Here is a 15,234-nt window from a genome sequence, read left to right as displayed (position 1 = left end):
CTAATATAGGGCCAAAAAACAAACAAGCAAGTAAGTCGACTGTCATCTAATTGACTTACTTGCTTGCTTGTTTGTTTGTTTTTGTAGTAAATTAATAATAATCTTTTGGCCCTAGCATTGATGACACAACCAGAAAACCAGAAAAACTTACATTCAAGGTGGCAGTGCAAATCTGAAAATCTACGTATGAAAAAAAAACATGTACTTATACCCCCATACTCGGTGCAAAAATACATAAATACATCCATTTTGCGTGCAACCCTTCGTACTTCTTCCCCTGTTCTACACTTACTAGTGTTTCATGACCAACAAAGTGTAAACATGATGCAAATGAGAGCTTCGTTTCGCAGAGTCGTCAGCAAATAAAGATGTAAGAGTTTGAAAGAGTGGTCGCAATTCTGTAAACAAGTAATAGTGTGATAGGAGAAACCATATCTAAATTGTGTATCACATTATATTTATAGAAATATAAGTTTCTCGTTCTGTTTCTAACAGGGACAATTTGCAGCATCTGCTGGACAGTTTTGTTATAGGCTACTAGATGTACGTATAATTAACAACATCCTATAATGTAAATATCGTAAATATGTTGCTTTTATATAAAGGTTTATGTATATTTAATACTTTGTGTTTTTTAATTGTCTTCGAGTTCCTCAACTTACATACATAGCCTACTAATTAAATCGCCAATCAGTGAGTGTTTGCACTTTTCTGAGCTTCTTCAACCTTGGTGTGTAATGTACAAATGAAAAGTGTTGGTTGGATGTTAGATACATATCTAGAGCGGGGACATTTAATTATGAGCCACATTTTTGAACCGGAAGTACTCAGTTGTACTGTCTGTGTTCCTCAAGAAACTTGTTTTGTTGTTTTAATTCGCGGTAAGTGTGACAGTTGTACATTTATTATCCACAATATAGATTTGATTGTAGGATTAATAGATATACTTAGAGAAGATGAGATAATGTGATTTATCGATTTCAAAATGATGTGTGTAAAATCTGACATTTACTGTTGTGATCGTGACAGTGTGCTTCTATGAGAAAATATATTTATAATATAAATTATATGAATATAAATATAGACATAAATACATGTACATATTTTCAAAATATATACTGTATATATATGTTTACTAATGTTAACTAATGAAACCTTATTGTAAACTGTTTCCAAACTATTGTTCAAATTGTTACTACCTTTAGTTATTATTTTGGAATAAATATAAAAATGCATAAAAACACTATGAAATGTATAATTAGTATTAAAAATATAAAATAAAATATAAATAACATTAATAAAATACAAAATAGAATTATATTTGATCTCTTTTTTTATGTAATATTTATATATAAATATATAAAACTCCTCATTTTAAAACACCACCGCTCGCCACTCATATATATATATATATATATATATATATATATATTGAGTGATTATTATAACTATTATTAATAATAGTTATTAAATAATTAAGAAGGAAGATTGTTCACCTGAAAAAAAATCTGTATCTTGAAGTTGTTATAAACCCATTGAACTTTTGTCATCTGTAATAAAATAATACATCAATAGGCATTTATTAAAAAGAACATATATGTATTAATTATAACTACTATTAATAATAATTATTGATTAATAATTATAAAGGATTGTTTATGCCCCCCCCCCCCTCCAAAAAAGTTCCAAACCTTTTCTTTCCTCTGTGACAGAATAATGAATTCATATATATTTATATTTATACAAAAAATACATATGCGTTAGTTATTATAATGATTCATAATAATAATAATTTAAAGTTAATCGTTTAAAAGGATACTTCACTCGGAAAAAAAAAAAGGTTGAAAGTCATCCCAAATGTGACTTTCTGTTTTGTGACAGAATGATGAATTAATAGACATTTATATTTATTACAAATATTTATTAATTATTATAATGTAAACAAACAGCTAAATACATAAATAAATAAACAAACAAACTATACATTTTTCACCTGAATTAATTTTTTTAAGTCGTTCTAACAACATCATGAAATGACACTTATATTTATTAAAAGGAACATATATTTATTAGTTATTATAACTTTGATTAATTAACAGTTAACTAGTATTAATTAATTTGAAAAAGTGAGCGCGTTCTCAGACGACAGAAGCGCTCGTGTGTCACGTGACGGTGAGGTCAGTCGCGCTGCGTAACTGTGCGCCACTGATGCAGGGGGATCCATCATGGCGTCGATGCAGGTAAGAGCACAGCTGACATCTAGCTCGGTTTAATCTATCAATCACTCCTTCATCAGGTGTCGAGTGGCTCGTCTCTGATAGTGTACATGGTGGGTTTTTTTTTGGATACGCCTAATTAAGGGATCGAACATTGCTGTGTTATTTCTGAAATCATAACTTGTCCTCCTTGCTGCTCGTGAACTGTCAGGGTGAGAATGATCGGTGCTTTAAAAGCAACAGCTGGCGAGCAGGACTCATACACTACTGATTTACCGCAAACACAGGCAACGGAATGAGCAGAATTAACGTGTTATTACTAGAAGTATCACGAGTTTGCTATGTGAATAGCTTGAAATCATGATACCAGCATGTTTACTTATTTTTATCCAGCTTTGCAAGGTTATTTGTGACATTTGATAGGAAATGTGAAGTTAATTGACTGAATATATAAGTCACTGTTTTGTGTTGAGTAAGATTATTAGAAATGACAAAATATAGGCTATACTTGTTGCCACACAGCTCTTAGTAGTATAAATATTCAAATGAATAATAGTCAGAGAATGTATAAAGATTTAAATATGTAAGTAATAACAGTATTTTGAATACTGTACTGAATTTCAATTCTTGGATGTATCTCATACGACTTAAATTTGAAGTGATTCAAAAGTACTAATTCTGACTTATCGTGCTATATTCTTTACATTAAGTGGTTTTTACACACACACACACACACACACATATATATATATATATATATATATATATATATATATATATATGTCTAAAACTAAATGCTTACTTTACTTGGATGTTATTTATTATTTATATTTTTTTTTTATAATTTTTTTTATTGAATTTTCACTGTAATACAAAAATAACAAGGCATAGCCCAAAAGAAAGAAACAAACCAAAAAAAAAAAAAAACACACACACACACATAGCTCAGATTATTAAATCAAACAGGACTACCTCATATATAACAGATTAAAGAAAATTAATAAAAAAAAAAATGAATAGGGCAGAAAAGTTAAATGTCCAGACAGTTACACAATTACAATATTCCTTGTAGTATAATAGGGCGAAGATGAGGTTCCATATAGTCCAGATATGGAGTCCAGACTTTATAAAACAGGCCTGTTTTTTGATGTAATACATAGGTAAGACGCTCCAGGGGAATCAATTCAAAAATTATCATATGCCAACCTTTAAGTGATGGAGATTTATCACTAATCCAATTAAGTAAAATATTTTTTCTGGCAGCAAAGGTGAGAATATTATACAATTTCTTGTTAGCAAATGAAACAATGCATTTATTAGGTATACCCAATACCAATGAGACTGGGTCAAAATCCAACTGCATATTAAAGATCTTTTCATTTATATATTATTTAATTAGGTATTGTTTATTTATTATTATTGGAAAAATTATAATTTAACAGTGCATCTTTTTTTCTTCTTCCTAATATTAGAACATTAAATTGCTGTTTAGTATCTATCTATCTATCTATCTATCTATCTATCTATCTATCTATCTGTACACACACTAAATATAAAATCGTACACAATCTTTTCTTTTCTTTGTTTAATACTTTGTCTGTCTCTCAACAGAAAAGGTTACAGAAGGAACTGCTAGCCTTGCAGAATGATCCGCCTCCTGGAATGACCCTAAATGAGAAGAGCGTACAGAACACCATCACACAGTAAGACCGTCATTTCCCGACTCTTCGTTTAATCTTATACCCGTGTGTGTGATCACGGTGTACTTATTAACAGGCTAGCTTTCTCAGGCCATCCTGTATCAGGGACTATCACAGGGGAAACATGTTAAAGCACACTGACTCATTGTTTTTTTTTTACTTATTATTACGTGTTATTCATTGTTGTCAGGTTAAACCTGGAAAACTCTCGCCCATTGTGGGCGTTTTATTACATCCAACACCAAAACACTTCAATGGCTTAGGAGTCATTCTTGTCTACATCTGCTCCGGCGGTGAAACAATGGCGGACTGATGACAGCTCACTCAGAGCGGGTCTAAAGCCTTGTTCAGACTGTCAGCCCAAATCCGATTTTTGTGCAAATCCGATTGAAATCTGATCATATTTAGATAGTCTGAATGGCAACGAACTACATGAAATCCGATTTGTGCAAATCCGTTTTCGAGCTACATTCGTATGCGGTTTGGAATCCTATTCAAATCGCATTCCTGGAAATCCGTTTCAGTCTGACCGCTCAGATCGGATTTAGCGTAGCTTTTTCAAGTTCTCACGCCACGTAAAATGTAAACACGTCAGACATTTTTGTAGAAAACATAATAAATGTCTTTGCAGAAACAAGCATGTGTTGTTGCGAACTGTCAAAGTCAAGTAGAAAAAGAAAATATACTGCTTGTATACTCAACTCTTTGAGTGTTGAAACCAGTGGAGATGGCAGCATGGAATAAAGTCGCACATTCCAGCTTCCTGCGTTTCTGATGCTGCCTCATAAAACGAAATCCATAATAATACTAATAATCCAGCGCGACGGCAACATGTTGTCATGTCGTAAGACAATATCTGTATTGCAAACTGTATTGCTGTTATTGTTGTTTTTAGTGTAGGCATAACAACGCAACGGCATTGCCATAGTAACCAGCGCACATTCAGTAAAACGAAAGAGCACTTATGCACGCACAAATCGGATATGAACAGTTGCGATACACTTTGTGGACAGTCAGTTATTCAAATCAGATTCCATCCGGATATGCACAAAATCAGATTTGGGCTGACAGTCTGAACGAGGCTTAAGGTAAGACACCAGTGCAGTCTATGCTGAAACACTACTGTCAATCAAAGAATCGTGGGAGGGGCCTGTCTGTGTGATGTCACACAGACTGGCATCTGAGATTGGCTCGATTTGAGAAAGAGGAAATGATTTAACGAGATTAAAAAAAACAAATCTCTTATCATTGGATCTTTATCGTTATTGATAGTTTTCACGTGACGTCACACCCTTACGGTACATTCACACGGGGCGTCGGCGTCGACGCTTGATGGAGGGCGTTTCTGAAGCTTGGTGCTGACGCGACCGTCATAGTGACAATAGCCAATCACATTCGTTTTCTGATGTTGCATTAACGCGATTGGCTAGCGTCTGCACCAGGGTATTTGCATAAGGCGATCTGATTGGCTGACGCCTGCGTTGGAGCTTGAAAAGTTGAAAAGTTTTCAACTTCTGCCGCAAGCAACGGACCCAGCGCGACACGACGGACCCACAATTCATTTCGGCAACGCTTGACGTCACTCCATTCAAAGTAAACGAGAGGCATTGATGCCAACGCCCCGTGTGAATGGGGCGTTATAGGAACACCCACCTGGCGGGCGAAACTAAGCTTTGCTCCACTGACTGCCAGTTATTATTACGCTGATTGCATTAAGTTATAAAGTAGTAAAATGCAGATATTAAAAGGCGAAATTCAGTAAACACCTTATTTATGATGTATATTTTGTACAGACAAGTAGATGAACCCAGAATATAAACACAATGTGCAAAGTGTCACATTAAATAGTTTCCCATAGAAAACCATTATAAGGAAAACACTGAACCATTAAGCAGATTGCGTTCATATTCCGGCCTCGTCTGCTTGCCTATGTAAACTGTTTTTAAATGTTATCAATTTAAAAACTTTTCCCATTTGGTGTCATTTGTAAGGCTGCTCTGCCCGATGTATAGAATGTCTGCTCAGACTAATAAAAAATTAAAGTTGTCAGCTCGAGAGGGTAGTATTTCCGTAACAAACCTGGCTGACCTCTTTTTGGCCTGTGCATTTGTGTTTGTATCCATTTCTGGAAATATCTAGCAGTCTTTTATGGGAAAAAGCTGTCACAAGGCAAAAAAGTTCCATCACATTGCTCCACAAAAGCATTGCCTAACTGAATCTGCGTATACCCAATCTTGTGCTCAGTGGTGTGTGGAGTTATCTCAGAAATTGCAAAAGAGCTGTCTTTACACATGTTTATGTCTTTCTGTGTAGAAGTAATGAAAATAAATGATTGATATATTTACTCGGTTTCAGAGAGCTAAACTTTGACAGCCAAGCGTTATAAAAATAACATTTATTTTATGTAACTCTGGTTGGTATTGTGGGAACACCATGTAACTTAGTTTACTATTTATATTCAGGAGCAGCTTTGTAGCCTTGTCTTGGTACATATTTTGTCAAAGAAATGGCAGTTATGTGTTACCAGTTTAGCAGCTTGCCAGACGTGTTTGTCCGGAACTAAATGGTCTTTGTGTTCGTTGTAGTCCATCAAGTTTTTTTGAAGGAGATTAGTCAGATATGTTAGATAGGAGGGCGGTGGTTTAGGTTTAACCTAAATATGAACTATTACTCTAGGCTTTCTCTTAGTGTCTCCACTCACGTGAAGTAATATACTACAGGTCATAAGTTTGGAATAATTCATATTTTTGTGTTTTTTTTCTTATGTTCACAATAGATGCTTTTTTATTATATATTTATGCATGTATTTAATTATTTTTTAAATTAAAGATACAATAAAACAGTAATATTGTGAAATAATATTTCAGTTTAAAATAACTGTTTTCTATTTTAATATATTAACATTTATTTTAATTTATTCTTGTCTCCAAGCTTCAGTGTCACAGAAATCATTCTAATATGCTGTTTGGGTGGAAATCATGATACATTTTTTTTCTTTGCCGAATAGAACATTTAAAACGGGATTTATTTGAAATTCTATCGAAAAGTAAAAAAATTAATAAAAATGATTAGTTTTTTCAAAACTTACTTACCCCAAATTTTTGAATGGTGGTGTATCACTATAGTAGTTTCCATATTTTTTTATTCATCAAACAATCCTGAAAAATAAAATGAATCACAGTTTCCACAAAAATAATAAAAAAAAGCAGCACAACTGTTTTTAACATTGGTAGTAATAATAAATGTTTCTTGAGCATTAAATCAGCATATTAGAATGATTTCTGAAGGATCATGTGACACTGAAGACGGGAGTAATGATGCTGAAAATTCACTTTTGTGAAAACAGGAATAAATGTAATTTTAAAACTATTAAAATAGAACACAGTTCTTTTACATTTTAATAATATTTAACAATACAATATTTGATTTTATATATATATATATATATATATGTATGTTCTTATAACACTATTAAAAATCATGACCGGTAGTGTAATACAAACTAAAAGGCAGAAATGTGAGCTCCTTTGACGACGCAGCAATATTTCCGCTCCATCTCTGGAATGTTCTCTCTCTTCTGAGAACAAACGGCTGCTGGAGATATGATAATACTGTGGCAGGAAAATCACATTGTTGCTAGCACTTTATCTGACTCTGGTATATTGCAAGAATTTGCTGTTAGCAGATGGTCTGACAGTATTGATATTCCAAATGAAAATGTGTGTTTGTACTAGAAATGCCAAAATTAACACATTAACGTGATGAATGAATTAAATATGGTTACAGCTGTTAATATTTTTGATTCATTTATCTGATTTGACATTGTTTTGAATGTTGATATAATTTAAAATTATTGTCAGACATTATGTATAGTAATAACTTTAGAGATGGGGAATTAAAGATGTAAAGCATTTTCAATTGTTTAGCTATATAAGCAAATTCAGTTTTATTTTAGGCTACATTGTCGACATGAGAAATTACCTTTTTATATAAAAGAGTGCATTTCTGTTCCCAAAAATTGAAGTTCATTAATCGAACTGAATTTATGTTGCCCTCTACACTCTTAAAAATAAAGGTGCTTCACAATGCCATAGAATAATCTTTTTGTCTAAATGGTTCCATAAAGAACCTTTAACATCTGTAGAACCTTTCTGTTTCACAAATGGTTCTTTGTGGTGAAAGAAGGTTCTTCAGATTACAAAAAGGTAAGAAAGAGATGGTTCTTTAAAGAACCTTTGACTGAATGGTTCTTTGTGGAACCAAAAATGGTTCTTCTATGGCATCGCTTGAAGAACCTTTTGAAGCACCTTTATTTTATGCCAGATGTTTCATCTCCATGTTGTCATCTGTTTGACCCCTGACATAGCGCCGCTTTCTTTACTGTTTAGTTCTGGATACTTAATGGCTATAGTCTTGTCTTTTATTGCTCACAATCTTGCTGCTTTCTGTCTCTCTCCTCCCATTTAATTCTTCTCCGGGCCTTTAATGGCTGAAGTGAAACACTCTGCTGGCTGGCAGTAGAGTAATTAAATTTTTTTCTCAGTGGTTTATGCTGTTGCTATTATGTATGCAACATTTCCATAGTTTAAGAGACCGTTTACCCAACCAAAATTCTTCGTTATTGATGTCTTTGTTTCTTTTTACAGATGGATTGTGGATATGGAAGGAGCCTCTGGTACTCTTTATGAGGGGGAGAAATTTCAGCTTCTTTTTAAATTTAGTGGTCGGTATCCCTTTGACTCACCTCAGGTAAGTCTAAATATTACATATTAACTCTATATTTTGTAATAAAAATGTTATTTATTTATTTTATATTGTTTTTAGAATATATATTTATTGCCAATATAATTTTTTTTGACTTGCTCAGAATGCCAAATTTCTGCCCAGTGTTATTTGAGTATTATTTATTAACTATTATAGTTTTTATTAATATTTATTAGTTTTTTTAATATATATTTTGGCTTTTATTTTTATATTTTCAGTTTTCATTTTAGTTTGTTTAATGTTTTGTCATTTTATTATGTTCTTTTGTCATTTGTATTAGTTTTTAAAATATTTCTGCCCAGTCTTATTTTAGTATTATCTATACACTATTATAGCTTTTATTAATACTTATTAATTTTTTATTAAGCTTTTTGCTTGGATTTGTATATTTTTCATTTTTTGTTGTTAAAATATTTCTAAATAGTTTATTTATTTATATTTTAGTTTTTGTTTAATTTCTGTTAGTATTTTAAAAAATATTTTCATTTCAACTTCAAACATTTTTGTTTGGTTTGTTTTTCATTTAATTTATATTTTATTGTATTGCTGATTTATTTCAATTAAAATTTTTTCTGACATGGTTTTCCATGTATCATTTTATTATATCTCTGTACGTAGGCAGAGACGAATCATATAAACAAGTGTGATTGTTGACGATAACATTAACTTCTCCATCTTACTTGTACTCAACTACAGTATCTCACATGTGGCAGATCACGTTTGCAGCGGTCTGTGCTGCTCTCGGTAGTTGCCACATCGCATTGCTGTCCATTTGCATAAAATGAAACTCTGTGAATTGCTGGACACCGTTTATTGTACATTTGTAGCAGCCAGATGAACATTTAAGGCTCAACTAAAATCTGTTTTGCACCTAAACAGTAAAATAATAGGATCGATCCACACAAGGGCTTTTTGAGCTTGTAGACTGCATAATCAATGGCCACATATGAGGGGATTAGCTCTGATCTTATTTTACATATCAGTCCCACTATAAATAGCAGAGCGGTAAAGACCAAATTAGATAAACAAGCTCACACACCACTAAGGATTTTAGGGATAAGAGCAGCATGAGTATATAGATACTGTTATAGTTGAAAACCATGTCACAGCAAGTGACAGAAATACTGTTGATGGTTTAGAGCTGATACAAAGTGTAAATGGAGCAATAGTAAGTCTTAGTCAAAGGAGCTTTAAATGCGAGGGGCAGCACTTGAGATTAAAGGTGACTGATAAATAACCTTTTTTTGTTGCTGAAGTGGCCCTAGCAGTGTCTGTGCACATTAAGTGCATTTAATCGGGAGTGAAGCACTGGCTATTTTTATCTGTCTGACCATGAGCGGTCTATGCTTTTTCTTATGTAAGTCCGGATCTGGCGCTGGCTTCTCATTCAGCCGGCTGTCTCTGTCTCTACCTCCTAATCTAGCGGCCTCATACCAATTGTGAGGACTAAGCACTGGCTTATGATTTAAAGGGATAGTTCACCCCAAAATTAAAGTTCTGTCATCATTTACTCACCCTCATGTTGTTCCAAATCCATGTGACTTCCTTTGTTCTGTGGAACACAAAAGAAGATGTTTTGAAGAATGTCAATGTTGCTCTTTTCCATAAAATTAAAGTGGGTGGAGACTGGAGATGTCAAGCTCTAAAAAGGTCAAAGAGCATTATAAAAGATCATTAAAATAAGTCCATAAAACCAAAGACTATAGAATACCCAAGACGTGTCACTCGTATAGTTTTGAATGGGGAAAAATGCAACGCTCAATATGGTCGCTCAATCGCAGGAAGCCCCGCCTTCTGAATGAAGGAGCCAATCGCTAATCTGTAAAGTCAGCTTTGCAGCTGCCGTTAGAAGTCCCGGTTGCTATAGAAACAGTCAGCATTTTGAGACATAATAAGCTTTTTATAACGCTATTTGAGCAAAATAAACAACATTTATGATACAGTTGATATCAGATGTCTTTGGTGATTTCAAATATGAAATTTAATCGTAAGCTTAGTGAACAGTTTTGTAGAATGTGATGTTTCCCCATTCAGAGAGATAGGAGTTGCTTTTGCATGCCCGAGAGGCATTTCAAAGAGTGACATGACTTGTCTTAAAGGGACTTTGATACAACTCATGGAATATATTTCAAGTCCTTTGAATTTTATGATAGTTTTGTTTAGAACAGGCCAAAAATTTAGTTGTTTTTCATGGAAAATTGAGCTTGACCACATTTCCACCATGAAATGGAAAACTTTTATAACACAATTCCTTACTTTTTCTCAGAATTGTGAAAAATTTTGAACAATTGCACAGAATTGAGAAAAAAATAAACGTGCAATTCAGAGAAACTTTGAATTGTGAAATTTTTTTTGAATTTTTCTTTGTCTCAATTCTCATAATTTTGTCTAAATTCTCATTAGGGATGTAACGATGAACCGCGAGCCGGTTGAAAATTGATTCAAATATTTGACGATTCAAATCGGTTGAGATGCCAAACAAATTGTGAAACAATTGGAGTAGGAGTTTATATGAATGTATCTCTGATGGGAACTGACTGTCTTTAGAAAAGTTTGTGGTATTTTATTTTCACCTTGCCTCTGAACGATGCATATGAAAGTAGTGTTCATAAGCGCAGCTCTGCTTCGTTTACAGCGGTAACTCAGGAAACACTATTATCATTGCTGTTCACAAGCGCCACCTGCTGGCAAAAAGTGAGAAAAAGTTTTCGTTCAGATATGTTTTATGTAGTATAGTTTCACAAAACTAAAGTCAAACCATTCAGTTTTTGCTTCAAATTTCGAAATTATACTGTCTAATTTAGGCCACGTTCAGACAGCAGCAGAATACGGTTGTCAGTCCTGTATTTGAGTCCTTAATACGGTTACGTTCACACACAGTTCGGTTATTTATGGGCGTGACAACCACATTCTGTAACAAACTCACACCTGTAAATTTTCAGGATTCACAAACGCATTCTCGGAACACACGCGCTGTGTGAACGGAACAGGACTGGACAACTTGTTGTCTGTCACATTATATAGCGCGAGAGAGAGCCTCTTTGCCGCACAAACGTGCGTGTTTTCAGTAACTTGCAGTGACTGAGAAATTAGCTGCATGTCATCTGAATGTTTTAGATCCCGTCAGTTTTCCACCGGAGACGCTCTCGATTCAAATGCTCCGCTCTCCACCCAAATTTAAAAGCTGCTGTCGGTTAATGAAGATTTGACAAAGAACTCACAGCTCGATTGGACTCTTGTTGTGTCAGAAAGTGATAAGACTTAGTTTTATGGATGTCGCCATCTTTGATTTTACTTTGGTCACTGTTGCTATGGTTACTGGTAAGGAATACAGGCTTGACTCCCGTTGCACGTTCACTGTAAGCTGCTGTGTGAACGGGACATTTCGAGACTCACACCTGTAGAGAAAATGCGGTTGTCAATCCCAAAAACTGACAGTATGAACATAGCCTTAGATTAAAAACTGCTCATGCTGCATGTAGGGCTTATGCTGAATCTTTGTTTGGATCATGATTAAAATGCAGTGGTTGCCTCTAACTTTAACCTAAATGGAAAGAGCACAGACAAAGCCTTATGCCTCGTGCACACCGGGATGATTATCGCCCGCGCTTATCGCCAGCGTATTTCGATGTGTCTTGTGTGTTCATACCAGAGCCGATCCTATACTTCTGGGGGCCCTACGCAAAACTGTGTTGGGGGGGCTGACGAGTTATGAATGAATGAAACGCATTTGTCCGTGTTTCACTCCATCTCGAATCGTGCTCACGGAAAGCGATTGAGAAACAGTGTCTCTTCCGCGGCTCGGTACACTTTCCACTCTTTTTTTTTTTTTTTGTCTCAAGCAAGAGACTGTATGACATTGACGTTACATGATTTGACTGATTTTTACGTAGAAAGGGTGACCGCTTTAAAATAAATTAATATTCATGTTTTCATAACCGCTGGCCAAATTAAAAAACCGAAACTAAAATTAAATCATCTTTGAGAGCAAGGGGGCCCCCTGGTGTTTCGGGGGCCCTACGCAGCTTGTGTACTTTGCGTATAGGGAGGATCGACTCTGGTTCATACCCAAGTGATTTTCACTGGCGATGAGCCGAGTGAACATTCAGATTCACTCCCTGACATTAGATGGCGCTTAATGAAAAACAGAAATGCCCCGCTACACATCGAATCCTATTTGGTCTGCAATTCCTCTCCATAACAACTCCCTCTTATCGAGATTTTTGTAGGACTTCGCTGTCGCGTTTGTCATAAAGCTCTTTGTATTCAGAGACCAATGAGACCAGCAGCTCTACATTCATCTTGCCTCGATGCTTCTTCTTGGTCTACTTACTTCCTCTTCATCGTTAGGTATCAATTGTGTGCTCGGCAAGACCGTTTTGTGCTTGAGTGCCACCAAGTCGTGTTTTACTGTAACTTCAGTAGCTCCAGGCACGTGAACAAAAGCGCCAATCTCATTGGTCGGCAAGTTTTTAACGCTGCACGTCAAAAAAAAAAAAAAGAGCTCGAGGCGTTTTTAAAAAAAATTACGCTTTTACGCCTGACGTTTTGTGTGCACACTCACATTGGCACCCTTTGATTAGTTACGAGGCGTTAAACGTCGCCGATAATCGCGCTCGATAATCGTCCCAGTGTGTACAGGCCTTTAGTTTGTTTATATGAAGAGATTTATTTTATTTGTGTAACTTATTTGATTTGGGGTTTTGTAATATTTACATTTTACAAAGAAACGTGCAGCAATAGCCTAATAAAAGGACACCTTTTCATTTACGGTCTAATGTATTCGATCTCATTTTGTTAAAAAAAATCATGAGAAAATCGAATTGTGAAATCATTGTGAGTTTACGTGTCACAATTCTAAATGTATGTCTCACAATTCTGAGAAGTCCAAAGAAAAGGTTTCCTTTTGCTACCTTTGGTGAAAACAAGCTTGTCACAGTTCTCACAATTCTTAATTTTTTATTGCAATCCTTAGTTTATATCTTGCAATTCTGAGAAAAAAAAGTCTGAATTGTAAAAAAAAAAAAATCACAATTTCCATTTTTATTTTATTTTATTGTATTATTATTTCTTAAAATAAATTATTTGGAAATAAGCTTCCAGAATGTTCCCTTTCATTGTATGGAAAAGAGCAGCTTGAAGAAAGCACACATGGTCATCTAGTGTACTATATTTGTCTGAAACAGCTGAAAATAAATGTCTTTATGTTGTGTTTTGACAGGTAATGTTCACAGGAGACAATATACCCGTCCATCCCCATGTTTATAGCAATGGCCACATCTGCCTGTCCATCTTAACGGAGGACTGGTCACCAGCTCTTTCGGTGCAGTCTGTTTGTCTTAGCATTATTAGCATGCTGTCTAGCTGCAAAGAGAAGGTAAGTGTCTCACGCAACAATGCAGTGGTTTCGTTGATATGTTTTGATATCTGTTTTGTAACTTAGTTATTGTATCTCTTTGGATTTTAAAGTTATTGTGTGGATCAATATGTAAAGATAACACATTTAGGTTCTAATATGGGACATATTAGATGGATATGTTTGTTCATTAGTTACAATAGTAAGACATTAACCGCCATATCTGGTGTCTCTAAATAAATGGCTTACTAATTATAGTCCTTGCTTAAAGGTGTCTTAACGCTGATGTTTTATAACTGACTGTCTATACGAGCTTAGGGACAGGTACAGAAAACAGAGTTGTTAATCAAACCCTAAGCATTTCTTTTCAGTTTACATAAAACATTCAGTTAATACACATTCACCAACCTCTTTATTAGGTACACCTGTACAAGTGCTCATTAATGCAAATATCTAATCAGCCAAGCACATCAATGCTTTTAGGCATGTAGACATGGTCAAGAAGAGCTGCTGAAGTTCAGACCAAGCATCAGAATGAGGAAGAAGGGTGATTTAATTGACTTTGAACATGGGATAGATGTTGATGCCAGACGGGCTGATCTGAGAATTTCAGAAACTGCTGATGTACTGGGAATTTCACGCATAATCATCTCTAAGGTTTACAGAGAATGGTCTGAAAAAGATATGAGAAGCAGATCTGTGGGTGAAAATGCCTCGTTGATGCCAGAGGTCAGAGGAGAGTGGCCAGACTGATTTGGGCTGATAGAAAGGCAAGAGTAACTAGGGCCCTGTGATTTCCATGATGCAGAAAACGCGGACAGAATCACGGAATCCAATCATAAATATGGAATTTACTGTATTACGTGGAATGTCATGGAATTTGTCAAAATTTGGATAAATATATAGTTCAGTCATGAAACTCTAGATGGCGCATTCTGACGGGGTGTTAACGTAACTGATGATATTCAGAGAGTTAAACGACTTGGCACAAGCTGATTGGTTCATGCTGCATATGCAGCCAATGAGCATACTGCCTTGCATTTGCTCTGCATACTGCCTTGCATGGCTGGCTAGCATTCACTTGAGATTCCTGCAGCGCACTTTCAGAGTTTTCTGAAACCCTCCACCTTCCCCAGCTCCACCTGTATAGATCTGCTACGGGGTTATTTTATATGCTGTTTGTGCAGCAGCGGTATGT

General features: G+C 35.0%; 1 protein-coding gene across 1 annotated transcript; it reads left to right on the top strand.

Annotated features, from left to right (window-relative positions):
- The first annotated feature begins 2,160 nt into the window (after positions 1-2,160).
- Positions 2,161-14,789, top strand: LOC107589971 (probable ubiquitin-conjugating enzyme E2 W-B). Its single transcript, XM_016278564.1, has 5 exons — positions 2,161-2,240; positions 3,828-3,919; positions 8,563-8,665; positions 13,902-14,057; positions 14,520-14,789. The coding sequence occupies exons 1-5, from the start codon at positions 2,226-2,228 to the stop codon at positions 14,787-14,789; spliced, it is 636 nt and encodes a 211-aa protein (XP_016134050.1). The 5' UTR covers positions 2,161-2,225.
- Positions 14,790-15,234: the final 445 nt, after the last annotated feature.

The sequence above is a fragment of the Sinocyclocheilus grahami genome, unplaced genomic scaffold (genome assembly GCF_001515645.1).
Source record: "Sinocyclocheilus grahami isolate Dianchi unplaced genomic scaffold, SAMN03320097.WGS_v1.1 scaffold122.1, whole genome shotgun sequence".
NCBI lineage: Eukaryota > Metazoa > Chordata > Actinopteri > Cypriniformes > Cyprinidae > Sinocyclocheilus > Sinocyclocheilus grahami.
The sequence above is the reverse complement of the archived record's forward strand: the minus strand, read 5'-3'. Positions and strand labels throughout refer to the sequence as shown.